The sequence below is a fragment of the Mustela nivalis genome (genome assembly GCF_964662115.1).
Source record: "Mustela nivalis genome assembly, chromosome: 13".
Classification (NCBI taxonomy): domain Eukaryota; kingdom Metazoa; phylum Chordata; class Mammalia; order Carnivora; family Mustelidae; genus Mustela; species Mustela nivalis.
The window spans coordinates 85,851,516-85,879,087 of NC_139032.1; the positions used below are offsets into that span (position 1 = coordinate 85,851,516).

The 27,572-nt window shown below is 49.9% G+C and overlaps 1 protein-coding gene across 2 annotated transcripts in view; it reads left to right on the forward strand.

The window, feature by feature from the left end:
* Positions 1-27,572, forward strand: part of STXBP1 (syntaxin binding protein 1) — a 73,453-nt gene that overhangs the window by 42,176 nt on the left and 3,705 nt on the right. The window contains exons 4-19 of one of the 2 annotated variants that reach the window (XM_082695640.1): positions 319-395; positions 1,478-1,556; positions 2,948-3,051; positions 4,726-4,874; positions 6,647-6,731; positions 7,531-7,661; positions 8,920-9,027; positions 10,628-10,688; positions 12,207-12,272; positions 12,997-13,077; positions 14,984-15,122; positions 15,803-15,912; positions 17,199-17,300; positions 19,077-19,162; positions 22,084-22,238; positions 23,787-23,912. In XM_082695640.1, coding sequence (XP_082551766.1) covers positions 319-395; positions 1,478-1,556; positions 2,948-3,051; positions 4,726-4,874; positions 6,647-6,731; positions 7,531-7,661; positions 8,920-9,027; positions 10,628-10,688; positions 12,207-12,272; positions 12,997-13,077; positions 14,984-15,122; positions 15,803-15,912; positions 17,199-17,300; positions 19,077-19,162; positions 22,084-22,238; positions 23,787-23,896 — 1,643 coding nt within the window. In that variant the 3' untranslated portion in view covers positions 23,897-23,912. The remainder of the gene's footprint in view (positions 1-318; positions 396-1,477; positions 1,557-2,947; positions 3,052-4,725; positions 4,875-6,646; positions 6,732-7,530; positions 7,662-8,919; positions 9,028-10,627; positions 10,689-12,206; positions 12,273-12,996; positions 13,078-14,983; positions 15,123-15,802; positions 15,913-17,198; positions 17,301-19,076; positions 19,163-22,083; positions 22,239-23,786; positions 23,913-27,572) is intronic. The other variant, XM_082695641.1, reaches the window with a different exon arrangement.

Consider the following 27,572-nt stretch of genomic DNA (forward strand, 5'->3'; position numbering starts at 1 on the left):
AGGACAGAGGAGGAAAAGAACCAAGGAAAGGGTAAGAGACTGTTGGGGACAGACTTCCATTTTAACCAACAGAGATCAAGGAGTTCACTTACACTGAAATGGGAAATATTGAGTGTGATAAAATTTCAGGTTTCCTAACCTCTTGAGCACTGTGAGGCAGTGGAATGTGGTAACTCCAAGGAAGGGGCAAGTGATTCCCACCCCACGACCGAGATTTTCACCTGCCGCAGCCTGGAGGTGGCCTGTCTAGATTGTTTCTAGTTCTGTGATCACTGGTTCTGTTTCCTTACTGACTGTGAGCTGCTGTCTGTTGTCTAGTTGTGGAGGACATCAACAAGCGCAGAGAGCCGCTCCCCAGCCTGGAGGCCGTGTATCTCATCACTCCGTCTGAGAAGGCAAGTCCCGCCCCCAGGAGTGCTTTGGCTAGGGTTGCACGTGCTGGCTTGGCGTCTGTGGCGCAGAGTGTCTGACATTTCTAGGTTAAGCGCGCATTTAACACACTGCTCTGATTAAAGCGTGCAATCCACAAGCAGGGAAGGAGGGGTGCAGTGTGGAGTGAGAGTGCATTAAGCTCTCTGAACCACCACCACTGTCCAGAAGGCGGGACTCAGATCAGTCTAGTCCCCCGCTCTTGCTCTCCTTCTCTAGGAGGAGATCCACTGTATCTAATTAGTGACCCACCTCCAGAACTCTGGTATTTTATGCTTTGGAGTCTGTTTCATCAATATCCAGGTTGTGTGGAATTTACCCGTCTTAGCATTTTTGGAGGTTGGCTTGAGTCAGTATCCAGACAAGACACACCTCCTTGCATTTGGTTGATAGTTTTTCTTAGATCTTGTAATCTGTATAAATTCCCTTCGATTTTCGCTTCCCTTTCTTTTCGCTTTTGAAAACTGGCTTACATCTGAGTTTCTGCGGAAGCAACTAAATTGCCAGAACTTCATCCACATGAGTTTCCTGGAAGGTTTTTGACCAGTTTCCTCTTCTATGAATATTCTCAGGAACCCAAGTTATAATGGTTCCAAAGAACTGACGCTGTCTTCCAGAATGAGCTAAGAGGGCTTCTGTTCATCTAAACTCTGAAACAATCCTGATTTTAAGTCTTTCCAACTCTCTTATGGGCTAACATGAATTACACATTTTTTTTTTTAAGATTTTATTTATTTATTTGCCAGAGACAGAGGGAGAGAGAGTGAGCGAGCACAGGCAGACAAAGAGGCAGGCAGAGGCAGAGGGAGAAGCAGGCTCCCTGCCGAGCAAGGAGCCCGATGCGGGACTCAATCCCAGGACCCTGGGATCAAGACCTGAGCCGAAGGCAGCTGCTTAACCAACTGAGCCACCCAGGCGTCCCTGAATTACACATTTTAAAAAATCCCCCATTATTTTGTACAGGTAGCTTGGATTTAACCCAGTTCAGAAATAGGTTCCATTTGCTTCTAGAACTGGTTCAATTCCCCTTTTTTTTTCCTCGCTGCAGTCTGTACACTCTCTCATTGGTGACTTTAAGGACCCACCAACTGCTAAGTACCGGGCTGCGCATGTCTTCTTCACGGACTGTAAGTATGGCCAGCAGCTGCCCCCCTGTCCTTCTGGGTTAGCGTTTCTGCCCAGCAACCCTGAGCCATAGGGAAGAAATGGGTTGTTGCCATGTTTCTCCTGAGCTTTTATTTCCTCTTCAGAAGATAAATTGCATAAGAGACAAAAATAAACACACACAAAGACAAACCTACTCGGCCATGCAGTTCTTCCTGATGAAAAATAGCATCTTTTCTAAGGACTAGAGGGTTTAATGATGAGAACAATTTTCCAGCTCTAGCTTTGATGTTTCACTGTATAGACTTTCAGGTATCACCATACTGGAGTGTATTTCCATCAGTTTTCTTTTCTTTTCTTTTTTTTAAAAGATTTTATTTATTTATTTGACAGAGATCACAAGTAAGCAGAGAGGCAGGCAGAGAGAGAGGAGGAAGTAGGCTCCCTGCTGAGCAGAGAGCCTGATGCGGGGCTTGATCCCATGACCCTGGGATCATGACCTGAGCCAAAGGCAGAGGCTTTAACCTACTGAGCCACCCAGGCACCCCTCCATCAGTTTTCATACCTAGATAGTCCCATCTGGTGGTGATGGTAGCAGACAGAATTGCTGCTACCATTGCTGTCCTGGAATTCACGTTCGTATTTTATGGAGGCTTCGCGCATGCAGCCTAGTGCAGAATGAGCTTGGTCAGTGAGCGTTAATAGCAAAGAGCGAGGAGTCAGGCTGGCTAGCTTACAGAGTCAGCAACAACAGTGCACCCACTGCTCTTCTCTTTCGCACCACTGAGAAAACGAGAAAGGTTCTTGCAAAGAATAATTGGGTACTATTTGCGTACGCATAAAAAAGGAGCAGAGAGGTGACATTAGCAATAATAAACTGAAAATGCATTTCTGAGAATGCGAAGCCATTTGTTTGGCCCCAGAGAGCCCCTGGCAGTCTCGGTTTCCCCACCAAGGGGGTCTCCTTTGCAGCCAAGCTCCCACAAGGGTCCCGGAGAAATGCCTGCACCACCTTGCCGGCCATTCTGTTTGTCCTCATTGCATTTTTCATAAATGTGTCAGATGCGTCATGTCTGTTCATATCACAGGACTTTTCCTTATCTCTTTTTAATCACCTGGGCTTTTTCCTTTCCTTGATATCAGAAAGTAGTTTTTATTAGCTCATTAGCTAATATCAGTATCTCAGTACCTCAGTCTTTTTTGCCATTTGCTTCTCTCTTAGATGTTGAGGGCCTTTTGGGTGGTTCTACGTTCCTTTTGTATCCTAGAGATAGGAGATATTCTAGGATGGGACGAACTTTCTAGTTGACTTCTTAAAATGCTATTAAAATAGAAAATCCCCCAGATGTGTGCCACTGTCAAAATGGACCCGCAAGCGGACAGGTGAATCTGTGGTCTTTTGTCCTTCTTGCAGCTTGTCCAGACGCCCTGTTTAATGAGCTGGTGAAATCTCGAGCCGCCAAAGTCATCAAAACTCTGACGGAAATCAACATTGCATTTCTGCCCTACGAGTCCCAGGTGAGGCGGCGTGCGGCGTGCGTAGAAAGTCTGAGTCCTCGCTGCTCTCGCAGGAGCTCTGGCACGTCCTGGCGGATGCAGTGGGCAGAGTGGGGGAGGAAGACATCCTATTCTGAATTGCCAGATGACCTGTGTTGTAAGTGGATGTGGATGGAACTGAAACAGAGCTCCTTTCAGGTCTGCCCAAGGCCGTCATCTTTCTGTCCTCTGGTTATTTCTGACTTTTTTTTTTTTTTTTAATCCTTTCGTCGTGTCCATTTCATCCCTGCTCACGGTGTTCACTCCTACCGGCTGACTCCTTGAGTCACCAAAGGTAGCCAATCCCAAAAGAGTAGGAAGGAGAGCAGGGGCAGGGATCAGAAGGCACCCATCTGCCGCCCAGGAGCCTGGTGTGTGCAGAGATCGCCTTCCTGATGCTCTGCGGCAGGAGCAGATGGTAGCCTTCCGCGGCGGCTGTTAACACTTCAGATGCCAGAGTGGTAACAGACCTCTCCCCTTGGGAAAAAAAATAAGTTGTTAAGCCAGTAAAGGTGTAGCTGATTGTGGAGAGCATACAAAATTTCTGCCTTCGTTTTGTAACATTGGTGAACGTGTCTTCTCCCAGCAAACAAGAAACAAAACTAACAGAACGCTTAGGCGTTTTGTAAAAGCTGGTTGTGGCTCATGGCATCTTTATAGATCAGCTTCCAGACATCAGAGAGTGACGGGTTCTTGGGTAAGGAGGGATGTAGAACATACAGTGTGAGAATCTACAGAGTCTTTCCCTTAGCACTTAATATCAAACCTGTTTCCAGCTTGAAAGCAGGATTTTTTTCTCTGTGTGAGCCTACCAGGATTAAACAAAACATGACTTTAGCGTTCAATCAGATGACATTTCATATATTTTTGAAAAGTAATAAACGTTTTAACCACAGGTTTTCTAGATAATCGGGGTAGTTTACATAAGTGAGATTCTGAGAAAATACTGATGGTTGATAGACTAGGTAATTTAAGAGGAAATTTTATTCTAGAATAAGAAGAAAAATACTAACAAAGTATTCCTGAGGATAGGGAAGTATTAAATCCATAAAAATCTCCTTTATTTGCCCCCAGTCACAGATGATTTCCACCCTGTTCCTTACTTATAAAAACTAAACCTATAATGGCCCAGAGGTTCTCACACTAACCTCCTCTCCTGTTCTTCTGGCCTCCTCACTGTTCATCAGACACTCTGAGCACAGGCCTGCCGCAGGGCCTTGGCGCTAGCTATTGCCTCCATGTGGAAGTCTCCTGCTGGTGAGAAACTCCTCACCTCCTTCAAGCCCTTGCTCGTACATCACCTTCTCAAGGAGGCCCGCTCTCCTCCCTCCCTGCTGCCCTCCAGCATTCTTTCCCTGCTCTGTTATGTTCTCAGACACTTACACCAGTTTCTCACGTAATATAGTTTACTTTTCATTATGCCTATTGTTTATGGTTATGTTATTCTCTTGGAAGACTGCATGTCCTCGAGGACAGTCATGTTTTGGTCACTGATAGTTCCCAAGTGTTTAGCACAATGCCTGGCCTGCAAAAGACACCCAGCACATATCGGTAGACTCACCACCAAGGTTGGAGGAAACTCCCAACAGTTCACCATTCTGGATGCAAACACAATAGATAGAGATAATTTTATTTCTTGTTTCTCTTCCTTCTCAGGTGTATTCCTTGGACTCTGCGGACTCTTTCCAGAGCTTCTACAGTCCCCACAAAGCTCAGATGAAGAATCCCATACTGGAGCGCCTGGCAGAACAGATTGCAACCCTGTGTGCCACCCTGAAGGAGTACCCGGCAGTGCGGTATCGGGGGTAAGCAGCGCGCCCGGCCACCCTCCGTGGCCTCCCCTGTGTCCACCAGCCAAGGAGCTTCCTTCCGTCTTGAGATTCCTCTGGCAGTTGCCTCAAGAGGGTTAAGATTTGAGTATCTTGTGCTTATAATCATTCTTCCAATATTTTTGATATTCTCTAAATTTTATTGTGAAATGTAATAATGCATCCAGAAAACGGCATGAAAGATATATATTCAGGGGCTGAATAGCTAACTCTGAACCCCTGTGTAACCACAGCCTAGGCTTCCTGTGGTTTTGTAGCTCTTTCTAACCTTTCAAAACAAATATTGTCTTTGTAAAAGGTATTCTGGAGTAAGATAAAACAGGGATAATTCCCCAAAGGACATATTCCCCAGATTTTATAAAATCATTCACTTATTACTTGACTGCTCTGTACTAAGTGCTAGGGGGAGTGCTTACCTTGAAGGCACAGCCCTGGTGCTTAGAAGCCCTTGATCTGTGTGGAGGGTAGGTAACAGGCATACCAACACGTGTGTGTAAGTGGTGCACACCTGAACCACAGGGTCTGCGAGACCAGAGTCCGAGGACAGGACAAGCCAGGGACCTGGGCATCCAGAGTCAGGAGAGGGTCTTTTGGGCTGAGAGGGTCAAGAAGGGCTTCAGAGGAGAGGTGACATTTAAGCAAGGTCTTGAAGGTAGTTTCGGATTTCAGTAGACCAGTAAGGAGCCACAGGGCACTTTGTGTGGACAGTTGGCTCTTGCCATTGGGATGAACGGAAGTCTGGAGCTGGGAAAGCAAAGGGCAGATTTGAGGAGGATTGGCATTCTGGCCATTTTGGCACAGTGTCTGTGTGGGGCTGTGGCGCAACTCTGAAGCCGTTCCAGGAGGCCCTGGAGGCCATGGTTGGGATTGTGTCTTTCAGTGGTTTTCAGTGGGGACGTCTGGGGGGATTTGCATGGGAGAGTGAGTGCAGTACTGTGGGGATGAGGACAGCAGGGAGACCCAGAGGGGTGACCACTGCAGGGGGAGTGAAGAGCCTGAGCTGGCGTTGCTGAAGATGGAGGTGGCTGCCTGTCCTTACTGACTCCGGGTCTGCGGGAGTGTTGCAGCCGTGGAAAAGCCCCTCCCTCTATTGTTGGTACTGGCTGACCAAAGCCTGGTGGAAATTAAGAAATGGGGGCCTAGGCTATATGTCCTGTTGGGGCCAGGGGAGCTTGGAGTTCATTCATGGGAGGAGGGGTCTGGGAACGGAGCTGCTTGAGCACTGAGCTGGCCAGGAGACAGGCAGCAGCCGCACACTCCTTACCATCAGGAGAAGCCCCGGGAAGTGCTGTCAGGCCAGCCATGGGGAAAGGTTCACAGGCTCTCACTTACATCTTTCTGGCTCTGCCAGCAGAAATAGCACCTGCCAACAACACGGAACAAGACCCAAGGGGATTTGAATTGAGGGAAGTGAGAACAGGGTGGGTGAGACTCAGGCTGATCACGAGAGAAGGGTGGACGGATGGCCAGGAGCCGCTGCTGAAGCGTGGTTGTTTCTGAGGCCAGTGAGAGATTTTTTTTTTTTTTAAAGGAGCTAGAAAATGTTCCAGGCAGTGAGCAAAGTATTTTATTTGTCATTTTAAATTTTGTATATAATATATGAATATATTCTCAGAGTAGAACAGTACAGGTGAAGCTTATCTCCAGGACCCTCCTCGAACTTCCTGCCTTCCGCCCCCAGGGCAGTTGGTGACTTTGGGTGGGCGGGTGCACAGCCAGTTCACTCTGTGTCACTCCTCCTTTGTCAGGGAATACAAGGACAATGCTTTGCTGGCTCAGCTAATCCAGGACAAGCTGGATGCCTACAAAGCCGATGACCCAACGATGGGAGAGGTAAGTCTGGACTTGATCCCGGTGGCTGTCTCGCCAAGTGACCACAGTGTCTGTGTGGTGGTCCTGGGGACAGCGCTGTGGCTCACAGCATGCACATGGGTGCCTCTGTTCCTGCACACTGGCCTCTGGTGACATGCTTGAGCCCTTGGGTCTGGGGGATACAGATTCGGCTCAGTGTAGCCAAGGTGCCAAGCCTGTTTCTGTTGAGACATTCCCAGTGTTAGCACTGGAAGTCCTGCATCCTGGGAACCCCCTCAATAGTGCAGTATCAAAGCCAGAAAATTGATGTTGGCACCATCTCAGCCCTTAATCACATCCAACTAGTTTGTACGTGTGCTCGCATGTGTGAACAGTTCTGTGTGATTTCATCACATGTAGAGACTCACGTAACCCCCACTGCAGGCAGGACCCAACTGTTCTATCACTATCATAAACTTAAAACTGGAAGTCCCAGGTCCTAGGAACCCCCTGGGTCACCCAGGCAGACTGGATGGTGGGTCACCTACTTATAAGTAAATCCAGGTGGTGCTATCTTTCATAAGCTTACCTCGGACCCCGGCCACAGTTTTGGATTGAGTTTAAAGGACCCCTGTTAGGAAATAGACACATTGGATTTTTGCATGGTGTTTACTAGTGTTTCCGTCAAGCAGCAAATGGACTAGTCAGTGCTATTTTAGTAGATTTGATCTCCGAGGTCACTTCGTGGGACTGCTTTGACAGGAGGGGCAGCTGTGCCGGTGGGAGAGGCTGGAGTTGTACAGGCGGCTTGCGGAAGCTTTCCCCGTGTCTGTCCTTCCAGGGCCCGGACAAGGCGCGCTCCCAGCTCCTGATCCTGGACCGTGGCTTCGACCCCAGCTCCCCCGTGCTTCACGAACTGACTTTTCAGGCTATGAGTTATGACCTGCTGCCCATTGAAAACGATGTATACAAGTAAGTGTACAGACCAGGACGGCTTTGCGAACAAACCAAATGCTCCTCTAACCTAAGAGAAAGGATGTCTTTCATTCTCTGGAAAGCGGGTGCATTGAAATCGTCTTGCTAATAAGCCTGCAAGCTTTTCTGTGAGTTTCCCAAATCTACCTGGCATTAACAGCCAGGAGCTTGTGCCCCTTTGGGGGAGAACAAGAACTTTAGATCTTTAGTTCATGGCTCACATCACCTCAGCTCACAGCCTGCTGGAGGGTTCACATGTTGGGTGCGTGTTGTCTGTGCGAGCACATATCTTATTCAGAGTTCAAGCTTCTTGTCATGAAATATGGTGATAAAATCTATCAGTAGAAGTTTGTTACTGAGTTTTATTTGCAGAGGAGCTGTTTTCTTCATTGTAAACAACACTTTTCTTGGTAATAATCACCCTAAACTCAGTTTCTAAAAACTAATTTTTCTTTTTTTGGAAACAGACTGTATTGTCTTCATGTCATTTGTTTTATAACATGAATCATAAAGATAGTGGTTTCAAAATGAAGGTTCTAAAAATATGACTGTATATCAGTTTTCCTCCCTTTTGGTACCCGTAATTCTTGCTTTCCCCTTAGACATTTGTGATTTCACATGTAAAAATATGCCGAGGACCTGTTGCACGCACCTGATTTTAAAACTGGAAATTTAGGTAGCACACATGTGAGGATGGTGTCAGTCCGTCCCAGGAAGGAGCAAGCATAATCTTTGTTGATTCCTTATAAGTAGCTCTGAACCCACCTGTATCCTGACTTGAGCCCATACCAGCTGACCCAGCAGATTTTATTTTATTTCTATTTATTTATTTATTTGACAGTGAGAGAGAGAGAGATCACAAGTAGGCAGAGAGGCAGGCGGAGGGGGGAGCAGGCTCCCCACTGAGCAGAGAGCCCGATGCGGAGCCCGATGCGGGGCTCAATCCCAGGACCCTGAGATCATGACCTAAGCCGAAGGCAGAGGCTCAACCCACTGAGCCACCCAGGTGCCCCAACCCTGCAGATTTTAAAACAGAGCTTCAAGTGCATTGACTCTGGGTCTTTCCCTGCCTGAGAAACTGCTGCTGTGTCAGGTGCTGAGCCTGCACACCTGCCATGGACAGTGACCCATCAGATGGTCGTGGGCCTGTGGTGGAAACATCCATGAGAACATCTGTCTGCGGAGGACTGTAAGCTCTTGTCTGTTATAAACCAGAGGGGCTGGATGAATTCCATGGGGAATCTCTCCTCCCTAGGTACGAGACGAGCGGCATCGGAGAGGCACGGGTGAAGGAAGTGCTCCTGGACGAGGATGATGACCTCTGGATAGCACTGCGCCACAAGCACATCGCAGAAGTGTCCCAGTAAGAGCCCTTGCCTCCGCCCCTCCCCAGGGACCCCAGCCAGCCCCCCAGCCCAGGCTCACCCCAGAGTACAGGGCGAAACCTTTCTCCGGGTGGCAGTTGCTGATGTGCACACCCCCTGGCAACTTGCGCAGAGCTGCTCAGTGGATGACTTCACAGCGAGCCGACTGTGCTGATGAATCCCTTCTAATCCCAGCCCCAGCCGCACAAGCTTCACCAAGTGAGAAAACCCACTCTGTGTTCAGGTTGCTCTTAGTATTTTTAGGAAACATCCATGGCTCTCAGGAAATGCTTTGTAAACACTAAATGTTTAAAGCCAGTCCCTGGGGCGCCAGGCTGGCTCAGTCAGTAGAACATGCGACTCTTGACCTAAGGTTCATGAGTTCAAGCCCACGTTGGACATGGAGCTTACTTAAAAATCAAACAAGCAAGCAAGCAAGGAAGCCAATTTCTTCCATTGGAAGATCCAGATTCCGCTGCATCAATTTGATTTTCTTTTATATAGCTGATGGGTAATCTTCTTCCACTATTGTCATCCCTAAAATTTCCAAGCAAGAGCTGATGGGTATATATGGAACCTGTACCTTGCTCTGAAAATGTTTCAAACTCCTAATTTTTTTTTTCTTTTTAGATTTTGTTTATTTATTAGAGAGAGAGAGCTCAAGCAGGGGTGGAGGGGCAGAAGTAGAGGGAGAAGCAGGCTCCCCGCTGAGAAGGGAGTTCCACCAGACCAGTGTGGGGTTTGAGCCTAGGACCCCAAGACCATGACCCACCTACTGAGTCACATAGGTGCCCCTAACACCTGAATGTGTTTAACACCAGATAGCAATTCTGCTTTTGCAGAAAGACATTTTATTACATTGAGTTGGTGATATCCTCAGTATATTCACAAGAAAGAATGGGAAAATAACATAGCCTGGATAGTTCAGTTGTTCAGAAAAGTGGTCCCCAAACTTTTTGGATCACTCAGTCTTAGGAAAATGTTGCTTCCTATTTCTAATATGCAAGTTTATTTATGAATCAAGTATATAATTAATTGTAAAATATATATTTTACAGTATATAGAAACATATGAATTTAAGAAGAATAGAGTAAAATAAACATAGATAGATGTACTAATAATTTCTTCTCTCAGATAATCCTATGCACACACACGCATGCACACACACGCACGCACACACACACACCCCTGAGACCCTGGTTTAGAATGTTAGTTAGGAAAGTGTTGTATCCCTCTCTCTCTTCTTCAAAAATCACTTTAAGGGGCACCTGGGTGGCTCAGTCTGTTAAGTGTCTGCCTTTGGCTCGGATCATGATCCCAGAGTCCTGGGATGGAGCCCCGCATCAGTCTGTCTCCCTGCTCAGTGGGGAGTCGCTTCTCCCTCTCCCTCTGCCACTCCCCCTCCCTGTGCTCTCCTGCTCTCTCTCTGTCAAATAAATGAATAAAATCTTTCTTTAGAAAAATCACTTTAAGTGCATACCTTACTGGCAGGGAAAGTTGCCACATGTTCCTAAAGGAAGACTCACACGGCTTCTGTAGCATCCACGTGGAGGCCCAAGGTATTGCTGTGAAATTTAGCTGCCTCCTTTTGTCTTCTAGGGAAGTCACCCGTTCCCTGAAAGATTTTTCTTCCAGCAAGAGAATGAACACTGGAGAGAAGGTAAACACGTCATTTAGGCTAATCCCTGTCTTCTCTTTGGGAGCTGGCTGGCAGGGCGCCTCCTTGGGACAAGACTAGGGAGTTAGGGGGTCATCATTCCCTCTTTTTTTTTTTTTTTTTTTTAAAGATTTTATTTATTTATTTGACAGACAGAGATCACAAGTAGGCAGAGAAGCCGGCAGAGAGAGAGGAGGAAGCAGGCTCCCTGCCGAGCAGAGAGCCCGATGTGGGGTTCGGTCCTAGGACCCTGAGATCATGACCGGAGCCAAAGGCAGAGGCTTTAACCCACTGAGCCACCCAGGCACCCCGCATAATGCCCTCTTTATCTAACATCACTTTGTCTTATTTTTGCCTTCAAGGTTGAGATCAAAGCCTCCATCTTTTGATGTTTGTAGAGATCTTCATTTTGTTACTCTGCAGATTAATCTTCACTATTGTAGATCGTAATTCAGTTTAAGCAAGAGAACCATGAAACCGTTTTTTAGCTTGTGGTAGAATTGGAACTCATAACTTGCCCAGTCCTCTCCTTACCCTGACTGTTTGTCAGAGGTGGCTTAGCCATCGTGGCCAAGGCAAATACAGCTCTGACTGTGTCACTCCCTTGCTTAACACCATTTGGTGACTCTGTTCCAAATAGAATCAAGTCTCACCCATGGACACACCTTACAGCACTGGGCCATCAGGCCTGCCCCCCACCCTCTTGCAACCACCACCTTGCTCCAGTCATGCCTGAGTTCCTTGCCTGGGCCTTGCCTCGTGAAGTCCTGGTCCTTAGGCTCAGGTATCATTTTCTCAGGAAAACCTTCCCCACTCCTCCCTCGACCAGTGAGGGGCCTCTATGCACTTATGCACCCACATTCATGATTTTCTGAAGTCGGAATGGCTCCTCTGCTAGACGGTAGCTCTGCAAAGGCAAGAATTTCTCTTTTTTTTGTTTGTTTTGTTCTTGTATCTCCAGCACCTCACCTGGCAGATAGTGGTAATTCAGTAAATTTTTGTTGGATAAGAATGGATTTAGGTGGGCCACACAGTTTAGCAAGTAAACAGACCCCTTTTCACCTGTCAAGATGCACATCTCAGCCCTTTCCCACCTTCTTCCTACCTGTCTACACAACTGTAGCCTTCCTGCTGGGATGAAATGGGAACTCAGTTTCAAGACTGCTTGAGCTGAGTATGCAGAAAAGCAGCTCAGAGAAGACCAGTTGCTCTTTCCTGGCAAAAACTATGCTCTCAGTAACTTTCTAGTCCAATAAATAAAACATGATTGCTATACTTTGGAGTTCAGTTCCCCACCTATAAGATACTCATGGTATTTGGATCAATAATTTTTTGAACCAGAGGCCTGGAAATCCAAACCCTCAGTGATCTCAGGTTTAACAGATTCATTTTGAGAATTTCTGAGCATACTTTTGGGAAGTCTGGTGCTGGCTACTGTCCTGCCCTGTGCCCACCACCCTTGCACAGCCTCTTAGGTCAAGGCCATTGGACTGAGATTATATATTTTCCTTCCCCTTGTAGACCACCATGCGGGACCTGTCCCAGATGTTGAAGAAGATGCCCCAGTACCAGAAAGAGCTCAGCAAGGTACGACGATCCCAAAGAATGGATTTGAATCTTGATATCAGCAGTTGCAGTAAGACCTCTCAGAGCCTCACTGACTGATACATTGAAATCCACAGGTTTTTAATCAAATTCCAGTTTTACTAGGAAAAGCTGAAAGGCTGGATAGCTTATTTGCTGTGACTTTCTTTCCTCCTCTTCATCTTTGTCTCTCTATATCCTTCAGTTCCTCACATCACAGGCCCCTACCCTGGGCTGCTTGAGCGTGTTCATGACGTGGCAGCTGGCCTCCCCCAGCGTGAATGAGCTGAGGGAGAGAGCCAGGAGGGAGTCACAGAGCCTTTTCCATCCTGACCTGGGGTGTCCTACATCACGTCCTCCATACTCTCTGTTAGAAGCAAGTCTGAATCCCACTGATGCCCAAGGAGGGAGGAGTTAAGCTCCACCTCTCAGAAGGAGGGCTCTCCAAGAACTCGTGGACACACTTAGAACCATCATACCACCCCACCCCCATAAAAGATTCCTCCCTCCACTTGCCTCCTTGAGAATGTGGCTTGTCCCCCTCTCTCGACACACAGAATTTTCTGTCATGATGTTTGCCTTCCTGTTGGAATGCACGTTTTATCCCCTTTATGAGGCTGGCATCTCCCCGTTGCACTGCCTAGTGTTTATACATAGTAGGAGCTCAGGAAATATGGCATAAGCCAGTGAGTGATTTCTTGATCACACATTCTCTGCTTTTTCCCAGTATTCGACTCACCTGCACCTGGCTGAGGACTGCATGAAGCATTACCAAGGCACTGTGGATAAACTCTGCCGGGTAGAGCAGGTAGGAACCTTTCCTTCTCTTTCTGCCATGCCCATTGACCCAGCTGAATTGTAACGTCTGACCTTGAACATCCTGCAGAATCATAGGATATAGAAGTCTACTAGATCACGTTGTCTCAACTCTGGAGCCAATCAGTGCACTTCCGCTCTCAATGGTAGGGACTAGATTGGTCTGGAATGCTGTGTCATTTGGATTTTGCATGTCTGACTTTCTACTGGCTCCCCGGAATGTCTAGAGAGATAAATGGATCTCTGAACCCTATACTGACAAGGCCGGCTGAGTTTTATATTCTGAGTGTATTTTTCTCCTGCCGTGGCCACACCAGCTTTGGAGACCTAGATGCTGAGAAAAGCTAGTGCAGTAGCATGTCAGAAACTCACTCACAGCCTCCCTGATCACGATTAGGACTGAAAATCAGCAGTTTGGGATGTGAGTTTTATCTCTGTCACTGATTTGTTTGATGTGCCTATTTCTGCTTTATTTTCCTCATCTGCAAAGGGAAATAACGATGTTGCCACATTTTCCAGGAGTGTTGTGTGGAGTCACTAAACTTGGCCTTCCGTTTTCCAAGTATGAGAACGTTCCTTAGCTAGGGCCAGCTGCTACGGCAAGGGAGGGCATTAGGTGAGCGTGAAGCCTCAGTGGGAAAGAACAGCGCGGGTTCTCGGTGTGCAGCTGAGATTTACAAATTCTGGTGTGATGTGACAGGCCAGCTTGGGTTTGTCGGACCTGTCCTGATTCACTGACGCTCTTCCAAGGGGAGGTGGCCCTGAGAAAGTCCGTCAGTTTCAAGGACAATCTTGGCAAGCACAGGGTATCCTCTCCAAAAGAACTGGATTGTCCGGAAATAGGGTATCCCTACATCAGTAAAAATGTGGTCAAGGTGAATCCTTGGCAAAGTACTTTTTTTCGGAAGTGTTCCATAGTATTTGTTGAACTTGTTACATAGAAATGGCCCTTTAGAGAGTATTAGACTCGGTCCCGCTGAACAAACAACTTTGAGGCTGGTGGTAGCTCTGAGAGGTGAAGGGGTCTGGGGGCGCTCACCGTCCTCAACCCGGACAGACCACGAACTCGAGACGAGACAGTTGTGGACTCGTGGGGTCTTAGAGGTGGGAATCTTCATGAGGGCCAGTCCTGTCCCGGCTCCGGGGGGAGTGGCAGCCGCTGGCCTCTGAGAACAGAGTGAAGGGTTCTTGGTTTGCTGAGGCCACCCTCTCTGGCCCCTCCACAGCGGATCTGACCGTTGCCCGAGTCCTGAAGCGGGGCGTCCTGGTGCTCTCTCGTCCTCCTTTTGCCAGCCCCTCTCTCCTCCTTCATCTGCCTGGGTTGGATTTGTGGTTCAGGAGTCCTTGTTTTCTTCCTCGCCCTAAAAGTGGTTGGAAGATTAAAAACAGTTCAAAAACCTAGAGTAGCTAAAACTCAAAAAGCATGTCTTGCAGCGCCAACGGGGAGCATGGGAAGAGTCTAGCCCGGCAGCGGCCCCTTAAAATGCCAAAGCTTGTCCGGTGTGGGAAGTGCAGCTCTTTCAGCCCTGATTCCTCAGCAGGGCTTCATACATCTAGAGGCCCCACCAGGATTGAGGCTTGACCTGAGGAGTTGGCGCGGGTACGCTGCCACTCACCCGGAGGGAGCTGCCTGCCTTCAAAGATGGCAGAAAAAAATCACGGTGGTTTCTATTTTTGCAAAGTGAACCCTGGGGCTGTCAATACTTCTCACTGACGCCATAGGAAACAATGCTGATGACGCCAGTGCTGAGGACGGGGCGTCGTGAAGCAGAAGCCCCTACATAGGACCTTCCCCAGCCAAGGGACAAATCCCACTTACAGACCACCAACTGTCTAATAGTTCCCCATCCACCAAGACTGTCCCCACACATGGGGCCAACGTCGTGTGTTTTCTGCAGGACCTGGCCATGGGCACAGATGCTGAAGGGGAGAAGATCAAGGACCCCATGAGAGCCATCGTCCCCATTCTGCTGGATGCAAATGTCAGCACTTACGACAAAATCCGCATCATCCTTCTCTACATCTTTTTGAAGAATGGTAGGAATGGTGGGACAGAGAAGCGGGAGAGGCCCTTCCTTGGGCCAACGAGGCAGGTGGGAGAGAGAAGACAAAGTGGAAAAGTAGTTTAGGAGACATGGACAGGGAATTCAATACGGAGATCCTGGGGGCTCTTTACCCCTGGGGAGATGTAAGCAAATGAGTTGCAGCTGGAGGCAATGAATTCCAGAGGGAATAAAGCTGTGGCATCCGTGGAAGGGCTGGGTGGGAGTTGGGAGAGGCCACTGACCGCAAAGCCAGTTTGTGAGGGCACGTCTCCAGATGCTTGCATCACATCGGTAATCTCTGCCTTTAAATAGCTGATTTTTACCCACATCATAGTTGCCCATAAGTGTCCGCTATGCAGGAGATGGACACTGAGATTCTTGACTTAAGTGTGGGTGGGGTGGGCAGGGGTGGCTGGGAAGCAGGAGACAGATGGAAAGAAATATAGACCATAATGGGGCAGTTGCTGTTGGTCATAGCCTGGGACAGGGTGGCTAGAATGGAATCGAAATGCTGATTTTGTCCTCATCTTGTAGTAAAGTTGATGTGGTAAAGATTCATTTCTGGTCACTCTGAGAAGAATGGGCACAGTCCCACCAAGGTGATCGGCTCTGCTTCTGACTGTGTCATCACACAGTGGCCAGGTGCGGTGACCGGGGGCTTTGTTCTCACAGGCATCACTGAGGAGAACCTGAATAAACTGATCCAGCACGCCCAGATCCCCCCGGAGGACAGCGAGATCATCACCAACATGGCTCACCTGGGGGTGCCCATCGTCACTGATGTAAGGGGCCAGCCTTGCCTATGGGGAGGGAGAGGCAGAAGGGAAACTGTTGTCTTATCTTTTCTCCCTGATTTACTTAAGGTGACTTGTGATACACTCAACACTGAGAAAGAGAAAGCATAAAATTGGAGGGAATAAAGGCATAGAGATGTACTAAAATAGAAGTGTAACTCCCAGAACCAGGATTTGTACAGAGTCATTAAAGCTGAGCTGTTTTTTTTCTGAAACCGGCCCCAGACAGGAGTCCCGCCAGCTTCATCCTCTGGGTCTTGAGGTCAGTCTGGCTCAGCACACCTTTGCACACCCAGGTCTAGCATCTTCTGTTAGGGCAAGAACACAATGCTTAGCATCAAGCAGGTTTGCCACTTGGTCCTTCACTGGTGATGATTCAGAACCAGGCCAGGACAGGGTGTCTGGGAAGCCCAGCCACACAGCACAGGGACTCCAGAACTGGAGGAGGAGGCCTGAGCCCTCTTCAGAGCTCTCTGCTAGGAACCTCAGTGTATAGCTTCTTCCTAGGGTTGTCAGTCACACAGCAGTGCCCTAACACTGGAGTTGAAATTGTACTTCTTTTGGAATCTTAGAGTCAAAAACTTTGTCCTGGAGTCCAGACCAGGGACCTAGAACTGGATATAGTTTGGTGTTTTTAGACCTTTGTTCACAAGAGGCACCCAAATAGGAGTGGAGATGGTTTACTTGTGCACCTGGACTGTTGAAGCAAAATCAAAGACCAAGTCCTATCTAAAGCAGCATTTCTCCTATAATTAAAAGCAAACTATGTTTGTAACAATCAGGATTTTTTTTTTTTTCAAGATTTTATTTATTTTACAGAGACGGGAGGCAGGGAGAGAGAGAGTGTATTTGCCAGTTGGGGGAGGGGCAGACGGAGAAGGAATCTCAAGCAGACTCCCCGCTGAGCACAGAGCCTGAAGCGGGGCTCAATCCCATGACCCTGTGATCATGACCTGAGCTGAAACCAAGAGTCAGACACTTGACTGACTGAGCCTCCCGGGGCCCCACTACCAGGATTTATCTGAATGCCACTTATATGTTTGATCCACATTTGCCATTTTTAATGGCTTTAAAGAACCAAGTTTGCTCCAAGTTCTTGGGCAAAAGCCTAAGGGGCACATGCTGAACTTTTCCAGGAAAACCCCTCCCACTTTGTACTCTGCCTGTGCTGACTCTCGGAAGGAGTCCTCAGGAGCAATTTCCAAGGGCCAGCAAAGTCTCAGGGGCCCAAATGACCCATGACACCATCTAATCTCACATGTGTTTGCCCTCAGTCCACACTGCGCCGTAGGAGCAAGCCAGAGCGGAAGGAGCGCATCAGTGAGCAGACCTACCAGCTCTCGCGGTGGACTCCGATCATTAAAGACATCATGGAGGTCAGCAAGGAAGGGCTGTGTGGGTGTGGGGGCGATAGCCAGGGCCAGGGCTCTTCACGTCCAAGCCTAGAGGCCTGCGGCTTCACCTGCTGTGGGGTGGCGGGGATAGCTTGGGCTTATCTGTCCAGGAGGATTTGTATCCGATCTTAGGGCTCTTTTAGGCCCCACAGCCTTGTCCTGAGGGTTTAGGAAGAGGCTATCAGATGCAGACCCCCATGACCCCTATGACATAGCCCCATAGTAGAGACCCCTCGATGGTGCTGTATCCAAAGAACCAAACACATCCCAGCATGTACACGTCAGATGGGTAGCAGGTGCCCCTCCAAGGGTGCAGGTGTGGAGTGGCCTTAGGGATGCGACCTGAGCCAGTCCTTCCCTAAGACTCCGCATTAGTCAGGGACCCCACAGGCGTGTTTCTGCCTCTGCTCTTCTGTTCACATCCATCCCTTGCCTGTGGTGCTCTCCCTCTCCACTTCTGAGCCCTGCCTTCCTTCAAAGTCCCCGTCAGCTCTGACTGTTCCCACACACTGCCCCTGTCTGACCGCCCAGCACCACAGAGGCTGCCCCGGTCTCCTGTAGTGTGTGTCGGGGATACCCTTTACGTATACGTATCTGTTCAGTGTTTGGCGTCAGCTTTTTTATACCTCGGCCTCTGCCTTCACCTCGTGTCCTTTGGCTCAGTGCCTTGCATATAGTACATGTTTCGTATTTGTGAATGTGAGTTGTCCTTCTGCTCTCTGTTTGTAGCTCAGAGAAACCCTGCTTAGAATCCTGCCTCATAGATCTCTGGCGTGGGTCTTGGCGCTACACTGTCCAGCTCCTGCTCTCTATAGGTGGACAAGACTGGGGTCCTGACAATGAAGGGACTTTCCCAGAATTCCTTTGTCAATTCAAACAGTCCATGTTCCTGCTGACTTATATGTTAAAATAAGTATATTTTAAATGTGTGTACTGAGTCAACTTCCTATTTTTAAACCCACAATCCCAAAGGATGGGTGAACATGAACATCTAGAAACCAATCACATTTCTTTGCAGTGTAATTAAAGCCCACCCCTCTGTCTCATGTGCTCCTTTGTCCTCTGCTTCCTTTTCCTTCCCCTCCCCCCAGCCCCCTGAAGACATGTGTAGGCTTCACATGGTAGCTGTTAAGAGGAGTGGAGATTTCTAGGCAGCAGGAGGTGCATAGCTGGAATCCACCCACCACATAATTAAACCCTTGGAAAACTGAAGGTGTAAGGTTTGGTCTTGCCTGTGAGATTCTGCCTGTGCCTAGATTCTATAAGACTGAAGGCAAGTGTCAGGATTTTTTTGGACAGAATGCGGCATCCACACCTCACATAGAATATAAAAGAAAAAGAAAAAACAGAAGAGAATCAAGGAAAATTAATGTGGTCTGGTTTTGCTTACAGTTATTTTTTTTAATAATCTCTGCACTCAACATGGGCCTTGGATTCAGGACCCCAAGGTCAAGAGTCGCCTGCTCTTCCAACTGAGCCAACCAGGCTCCCCACTGCAGTTTTTATTTTTTAAACTTCTCTTAAAGAAGCAGACCTGCAGACTGATCTCAGTGCACCAGCCTGTTGTAGAACGTCTGGCCCTGCGGAGCACAACACGAGGCATCTGCAATGGGCAGCAGGGCGGGGGAGCTCTGGTCGTTGCAAACTTGGCCGTGTCACTGTGCTAAGGGACTTGTTCTTTGAATCATCTTGCCTTGGTTCTGTCAGCCCTTCTCAAACAAATGACAAAATCCAAAGATTTGTCTCTTTTCTTTCCAGGACACTATTGAAGACAAACTTGATACCAAGCACTACCCTTACATCTCTACGCGCTCCTCTGCCTCCTTTAGTACCACCGCAGTCAGGTGAGTGAGAACCCTGAGCCAGCGAGGGGGAGAAGTGGGACCATCTCTGGTACATTGTCAGCCACAGGGTAGTTCTGTTAGGAAGCAGCAGTATCCACAGGAACCCTCCCACTGCTTCTCATCACAGCCGGAGCACAGGCCCTTCACCCTCCGGCTCCCACTCCACTCTGACTCATTCCTTACTCCTTCCTTCGTTCTCTCCACTTCTGCCATGCTAGCTTCCTTCTCTGCACACAGGCTTACTTCTGCCTCAGGACCTTTGCACTTGCTTTCCCCTCTGCCTGAAATGATCTGTCCCCAGTATATCTACTGGTATATCTACGTGGCTTGCCCCTTATCTGCCCCACCTTCCCTAACTATCCTTTTAGACATTACACTACACCAGTGTTCCTAGCTGCACTATTCATAACAGCTCAAAAGTGGAAACCACCCAAATTTCCTTCAACAGATAAATGGGTAAACAAAACATGGTGTGTCCATACAATGGAATATTACCCAGCCAAAGAAAGGAATGAAGCACTGACATGTGCCACAACATAGGTGAAGCCTGGAAACACTATATGAAGTGTAAGAAGCCAGTCACAAAAGTCCACACGTTGAAATGTCCAGAGTGGGCAAGCCTGTAGAGACAGAAAGTAGAAGAGAGATTGCTGGGGATGGGGAGTGACTGCTAATGGGTATGGACTTTCTTTCTGGGGTGATGAAAATAGCCTGAAATTGACTGGTGACGGTTCATGGTTCTGTGACTGTACTGAAGACCACCGAATTGCACGTATTGAATGAGGGAATTGCAGGACATGAATTATCTCTCAGTAAAGGTGTTATAGAAAATAAAGAAAAAAAGTGCTAGCCTCCTCCCAGTACCTCGTCTCCCCTGTTCCTTTTCTGTCCGCTCCGTAGTTTAAACCAGCACGACATCAAGTGTTTGCGTTTCTCTTGTTTACGGCCAATCTCCCCCAGCTAGAACGTCAGCCTTGTGAGAGTGAGGATTTGTGTTGCTAAAACAGAGCCTGGCACAAAGTAGATGCTCAGTGTATTCTGCTTTCACTTGTGATGAGTTACTTCTAGAGTTAATTAAGAAGGGGATGAACACGTGGTCTGCACAGAGCTGCATTTCTCCGAATCATTCTTGATGGATATGTAGATGGTGGAAGTGTGGATGCCTTGGGTTTACTGGGTTTACTGGGTTTACACACCTGGTGGTGCTCAGACGTTTCAGCTTGGAGTTGAAAGTAGATTGCAATCCATGCTTCTTTCCCCGGGTTCTCCAGCACTCCATCTTCTTGGTCACTCACTGCATCTTCCAGGATCTGTTTTCAGAAGCATGTCCTCTTTTTCCCCTCCTTGCCGAGCCTCGGGAAGCCTTTCCTGCTTTGCTCTGTGATGAGCCTCGAAGGTTTTTCGCCTCCAGGCTCTTCCTGACCTCTCTTGTCCGTGTGGTCCAGGCTGTTCCCTGACCCAGAGCAGCACCTTTCCTGGGGTGGCAGCCGGCCAGGGTGCTGCTGTTTTTCTCCAACAGCGAGAGCCTGGCGTGGCTCCTGGCAGCTGCCAGTGAACACCTGAGCTTGGAACAGGAGCTCCCAGCTCCTAAGAGGGCGTGCCAGGGCCCTGGACTAGCACGCCCTGCCGGATGACCTCCCCGTGCTCCCTGCTCGTGCTCTGCCTGCCCGTCTTCTCTCTTGCCTCCCAGCCCTCACTTTCAGACCTTCTCCCGGGCTGAGGCTGGAGGCCCACGTGGCCCCTGTGGCATTGCGCATCCCCTCTGACGCCAGTGGAGGCCGGATGTTGATTGCCAACGTCGGGGTGAAATTCAAAATTCCCGGTAGTGCTGCAGTGAGGCGGGCTGACGGTGGCAGGCTGTCAAAGGATTCTCTCTCTGGGTTGACCCCCAGCACCTTCAGGATTGGAAAGTGACTTTAATGCTGTCAAGAGTCAGGGATAAGGGTGGAAATTTCAGTAGAGACTCGCTCTCCTTGTTTTGCTTTTTGTTTTGTTTCCCCCATTTTCTTAACCTGGAAGCAACTCATTTCTTCTTATTTCTAAGGATAAGGTGAACACTTTCTAAGAGAAGCCCAGGGGCAAGGGAACCCCTCTGGGAACCGTCCCACCACTGAAATGCCTTTCAGGGGCAGCTCAGTGTCCCATCTCTTGGGAAGACTTCTCCAGTGAGGCCCGAATGGTGCTAGAAGGCCCTCCCCTGTGTGTGTCCCGGTAGCACTGAGCTCCCCTGTGTGTGTCCCGGTAGCACTGAGCTCCCCTGTGTGTGTTCCGGTAGCACTGAGCTCCCCTGTGTGTGTCCTGGTAGCACTGAGCTCACCTGTGTGTGTCCCGGTAGCACTGAGCTCCTCGGTAGCACGATCCCAGCCTGCTTCCTCCTCCCCACCCACCCCAGTTAAGCCGCGAGCTCTTGGTGGGCACAGCTGACTCGCCCTCAGGTCGCCACCCCGGTGCTGGGGGAGACCGTGGCCTGGTGAGGTGCTCAGTGCGAGAATCCGCATCAACCTGAAGACGGCCCGTGTCTCCGTCGTCACCGCTCACTGCCGGCGGAGTGTCCCAGACACGTCCAGAAACCTGTACGCTCGAGAGCAGAAGCCCCTCAACCACCGTGAGGGGCGAAGCTGTATGTAACACGTCAAACTTTAAAGCTAACTTGAGCCTGCCTGTCGCCTGTATGTTTCCAAGAGAGTGACAGGCTCACAGCATGGGCCGCCAGACCCTCTGATAACGTGCACAGCGGCTCAGCTGGACCAACACTTCTACTACTCTGTTCCGGTCACTGGTGTGCAGACGAATGTGTGAATAAGTCATTGAGGTATGGAATACTAAATACTTCAGTGCAGATAAACATAATTAATCTCTCTCTCTCTCTCCCTCTCTCTCCCTCCCTCCCTCTCCTCTTTTCCCTCTCCCCTGGACCCCAGCGCCCGCTACGGGCACTGGCATAAGAATAAGGCCCCAGGGGAGTACCGCAGTGGTCCCCGCCTCATTATTTTCATCCTTGGGGGCGTGAGCCTGAACGAGATGCGTTGTGCTTACGAGGTGACCCAAGCCAATGGAAAGTGGGAAGTGCTAATAGGTGAGTGGGGGCGTGTACTCCCGACGGAAGGGGCTGCTTCATCGCACTCTGACCCATTCCATGCTTCGGTGTTTCATTCTGTCTTCGATTCTCCATTGCCCCTGCAAAACTTAGTCTCTAGCCACGTTTGTGGACAGCCGCAGCTAAGGGGCCAAGGGTTCTTTCCTCATGTCTGCACTGGGTCTCGTGATGCAAGGCAGCTGCAAGCGGTGGGGAGCGCCCGATCACAGACTCCAACACGCCCAGACTCCCGTCCCTGCTCGGCCACTGCCAAGTGGGTCACCTTGAGCAAGTGCCCCACCTCTGGGTGGACCGTGATTTCCTTACCCAACCCAGCGGGGTTAAGAACACCCACTTATAATAAGCCTTACGCTGAGCCTGAGGTGGGACTTTGCATTTTCCTAGCATTGGGCCTCATATCCGGAAGACGCTTAATGAATGGAAGGTAAATTTTCGCCCCCTCCTTTACGTGTCAGTTGGAGACGGACAGACACAGCGTGAGAGCAGATATTGCCCGAAACATACTGCCCGACTGCCAGACTCTGCGAAGGGGCCCCGCTGCCTTACAGTTCCTACCACTTCTAGGTCGGCCGTACCCTTTCTGGTGTTTCCTTTCAAGAAGAAAGGAAGCAACTCATTAGAGCTGAATTAAGGCGGTGGAAGACTTTACTGCTTTCCACAGTTTCTAGGGCTGGCAGGGGAAGAGCAAGCTGAGAAAAATCATGCTTTCTCTCAATGCCTTTTTTGGCCCCATCTTGCCCTTAACAAAATGGATTACACCTGCCCAGGGTGCCTCTTGACCTTGATTGACTAAAGGCTGTCAGCACATACTGCCCTAGCCTTTCCCTCACCTCTACAAGCTGTGTCCGTTTTACACCTCTGCTTTGGGGCAACCCGGTCACAGTGCCCCCCAGCTCTCAGAGTGACCAGGTTCTGCAGACCAGTCCATGTGGCCATTCCCGGGTGTGTCAAGATGGACCTCGCACTGTCGACCCCCTTTCTAGAGACCACCATTCAGTGGAGAGATTGGACATCCTCTCCTCCCACTCCCCACTCCCTGGAACTTCCCCACCTGGTCACCACTACTTCTCCCTGTACTGTTTTCTCCTTTTTGTTACATGGACCCCGTGATAAAGCTATCTCCTACTCGTGTGTGTGTGTGTGTGTGTGTGTTTGTTGCATGCACACGTCTGATAATTTTCAGCTCAAATGCAGCTTTCCTGGGCAGAAGCTGTCACAGCCAGGCTTTGATGTAAATCTCCCACTTCGACTTTGGTCCTGACTGGCAGTTCCCTGTTGGGGGGGTGGAACCCCGGGGAGAGAAAGTTGCCCTGATTCATGGAGCGGCCTTGCGCAGACAGCTGACGTCCGCAGCGTGGCCTCACCCGCTTTGTGCATGCCGGCTGTCCTGGAGGCCTGTGTGTGTGTGCGCGTGCTCGCGTCCTGCTTTCTCGTACCTCATTGGCTGCATAAAATGTAGGCCTGAGTTGGCATGTTCCTATAACGTACCGTTGTTCAAGCAGTCAGCTGGACTCTGTTCTCCCGCAGGTTCTACTCACATTCTCACTCCCACCAAATTTCTCATGGACCTGAGACACCCCGACTTCAGGGAGTCCTCTAGGGTATCTTTTGAGGATCAGGCTCCAACAATGGAGTGAGAGCCAAAGAAACAAAGTAAAAGCAGCTTATTACAGAAAAGAAACTCTTCCATTCTGAAGGGCTTTCTTTGATTATTCCGTCACACTTTTTCTTTCTTTTTCCCTTTTTAGTTTATTTATTTGATTTTCTTTCAACAAGAAAATGCTTGCAGTTCTTAACACCGATTGAAAATGTGTCCGGTGCTGCCTTCACAGACCCTGCCGCGAGAGCCTCTGGGCCCCGGCCTGCCAGCTCACTCGGGCCCTGCGTCACCTGCTACTCAGGCAGTGCCGCCCCCTGGGTTTTAATCCGAAAGTGCTCGTAACTGCTGCGACCAGTCCTTCAGAGGAGCTGAAGCTGAGGGAGGCCGGAGGCGTGTGTGGCTTGCGAGCCTGCCGGCCCCTGCCTTGGGGATGGGGACCAGGCAGGGGACACATAGCATCCCGCCTTTGGGGATGGGAACTAGAGCGTGAGGCCTGCAGGCGTTCGAGGGGCCACCCTCAGAAGGCAGAGGTCCAGTGGAGACATCCGCAGGCACCCGATCATGAAGGAGGCTCGTTGGAGCGCGTCAGAGCGTGTCAGAGTAGACTCCACATCAGTGGTGGTTAGACCTGGAAAGTCCTTTTTCCCAGGACAGGCACTCAGCTCGAGGAACAGTTTCTAAGCGGTGATGGGGTCACGAGCCACTGTACTTGGTGAACCCCAGCCGCCACTGGAAAGCTCAGGTCTCGTGTTGGTCTGGGGGAAACAGCCCTTAGTAGTCACTGACCCTTTCAGTGATCGCTTTTATTTTCATTCTCCTGTGGATTTTCCCCAGAGCTGAGTCATCATAGTCCCCTCTCGCACTGAAGTCTCTGAGTGAGATCTGAGAATCTTTTGGTTAAAACCCGTTCCTCACACAGTGTGCTGTTCGAGGGACTGTGCCTTCTCTCTCCCAGCACGCTTGTGCCTTTACCTGTTACCCAGGAAGCCCGTGTCTGTCCGGGAGGTTGTCTAGCTTTTGTTCTTGCCCTCACTCCCTCCTCTCTCTTGCCACCCATCCCCGGTGTGTCACGTGACAGACGGTTCCTGAAGAAATCCACTGTGGCATTAGTCACTGTGGCTCTCGAATGCACTCTGGGATGAGGCCACACTCTGTGTGCCTGACTTCGGGCACTCTACTGACAGTGTCCCCGGACCCCCCATCCCTCACCCAGGCTGAGATGTGGTCCAGAGAGTCGTGGAGCAGGAGTCACCTGCCGGCAGTGGCGAGGCCTGGACCGGAGACCCAGCTCTGCCGGGAGCACCTGTGGGACTGTAGGAGGTCCCCCCACCCCCTCCCATGCACACAGTATGCAGAAAGGAGAGAGGCTGGATCGCAGGGCCCCAGGCACCTCGAGCTCTGACCATCTAATTCAGTAGTTCAGCTCGGGGGCCTCAGTCTGCAGGCCCGCACTCATGCATTTGCAGTCTGATGAACTTCAGGGGACTGGGCCATCGGAACCACGACCAGGAAGCACCAGAAGCGTGCTTGTTTGTGTAAAGAGAACGTGCTTGGGCCAAAAAAGGACTCGCTTTAAAGGTCGGAACAGGCAGCTGTGCAGCTTATCTCCTCTTTCCTCCCTGTGGCTGAGAGGGGGCTCCCCCGGGCAGGAGGAGGGGAGAAGCTGCCGGTGGGATGGCCGTGGCTCTGGGCTGCCCCCCCCCCATCCTGCCCAGCTGCCTTCCCCTAGAAAGTGCAGCCAGTAGGTGGTGAATAAAAGCAATTGTTAAAAAATAGTCATTGTTTAAAAAAAAAAAGTCATTGTTCAGAAGAAGTACCTTGGTCGGTTGGTAATCAGAGACATCTGGTTCTGTGTACAGATGGCAGGGGGGCGATCGGCATTCGCTGCAGGATGTATTTTAGGACTTACAGGACAGATGCTGAGTCTGGCTGCAGCAGTGGCAGACCCCTTACAGGGTCTGAAAGACTCAAACCCAGATCCCAGGCGCTCCCGCTAGGATTCGCTCTGGGAGTCCCTGCTTCAGAAGCATCCCGTCCCTTGCAGGCTGGTTTCCTCTGTTTCGTGTTCAGTCAGCACAGAGAAACCTGGCTGCTGTCTGAGCAGAGAACACGAATAGACTCGAGTTGTATACTCTTGGCTTCTGGAATGCTTTGGGCGGGGGCAGAGTTGTGTTTTAGCGTTCTGTTAGGAAAAAGCAAGACAAGGAGCCCTAATCCCGGGGAGGTCGGAAGGCAGGTAAAGATAGCACTTGACCCCTTCTGTTTTGACTATGCAGGTGACCAAAGACGAACATAGTGCAGGACAGGCGAGGGCCGGAGTTGTGTTTTAGCGTTCTGTTAGGAAAAAGCAAGACAAGGAGCCCTAATCCCGGGGAGGTCGGAAGGCAGGTAAAGATAGCACTTGACCCCTTCTGTTTTGACTATGCAGGTGACCAAAGACGAACATAGTGCAGGACAGGCGAGGGCCGGGGTTGTCTCCTGTCAATGTCAATGTCTGCAGTGACTTAGCTTCTAAGAGATGAGTTTTCCTGCTCAGCAGTGGGTTAGGGTGTCCCTGACGGGCCCCGCTTGTGGCTACCAACGCCCCCTCGGTCCTCTAGCGCCTCTCTTCCCCAGGTGCCGGTTGAAGGGAGCTGGTATGGTTAGCTGAAGTGCCCAGAGGCACCCAAGACTCACCTTAATCCCTTTAATCACTCGTCTCTCCATGTTGTCCAGAAGGGAAGTCTTTGCATTAGACCGTCACCCCCAGCTCTGGGGGGTTATGTTAGAAGTAGCAATCCCAAGGGAATGTCCAAGTTGCCATCCGAAGCCAGCGGAGGCGCTCCGAGAAGCTGTTACACAGCACTTGCCCTTGGGAGAAAGTTTTTGGTTTTTTACATTGAATGTTTTACTTTATTCCCATTGGAGTCAAGTCTCATTTTTCAGTGGGACTCAAATTTGAATGTGAATTCAGAGCCAGCCCATCGCCCAGCTGCCATTTAAGCATTCACTTGCACGTCCCCTGCTGGGGCCAGGAGCCCAGGTGCCCAGAGCTGAGACCAGTGGCATGGGTTCTGGGCCTGGCCGTGCCACCGAAGGGCCACAGACAAGCACTCACTTAGGGTTTCATTCTCCCATCTTTAGGATGTGGAGTGGACCGGAGCTTGGTTCCCAAGCCTGGCAGATCGTCGGACTCCCCTGGGTTGTTCTTAAATGTACACATTGCCTGGTGCCTCCCTAGGTCGTCTGGGTTGGTAGGTCCATTTTGGCCAAAGCCGGGAATGCCTAGACCGGCCGATCTCTAAGAACTCTCTGAATTTCAGATTCTCTTAGGAAAGATCTTGTCCTGGCAGAGCTCACTGTGTCTGGGCCACAGTGCTGCCTTCGGTGTGACTGTGTTTGGAGACCAGCGTTCAAATTTCTCAGTCTTATGGTTACAGAGCATAAGAGGGACCCTCAGAGCAGTCGACCCCCCATGTGATTCTGGAGGGTCTCCCTGGTCAGCTTCCCGGGGGTTCAAAACGTGGGTTTGCAGCGTGTGGGTCACAGGGTCACCTAGCTCTGTGTGCAGAGTTTGTGGTGGTGAAAATCTTGACCAAGGTATTAGAACAATACAGGTGATTGGGTGACAAAAGTTAGCTCTCAGGTGACTCAGATTAACACGAGCCAGTCTTAAAGACATCCACTGAATCTGGGCCCAGGAATTCTCAGGCCTGTTGCAGAGAAACTTCTCT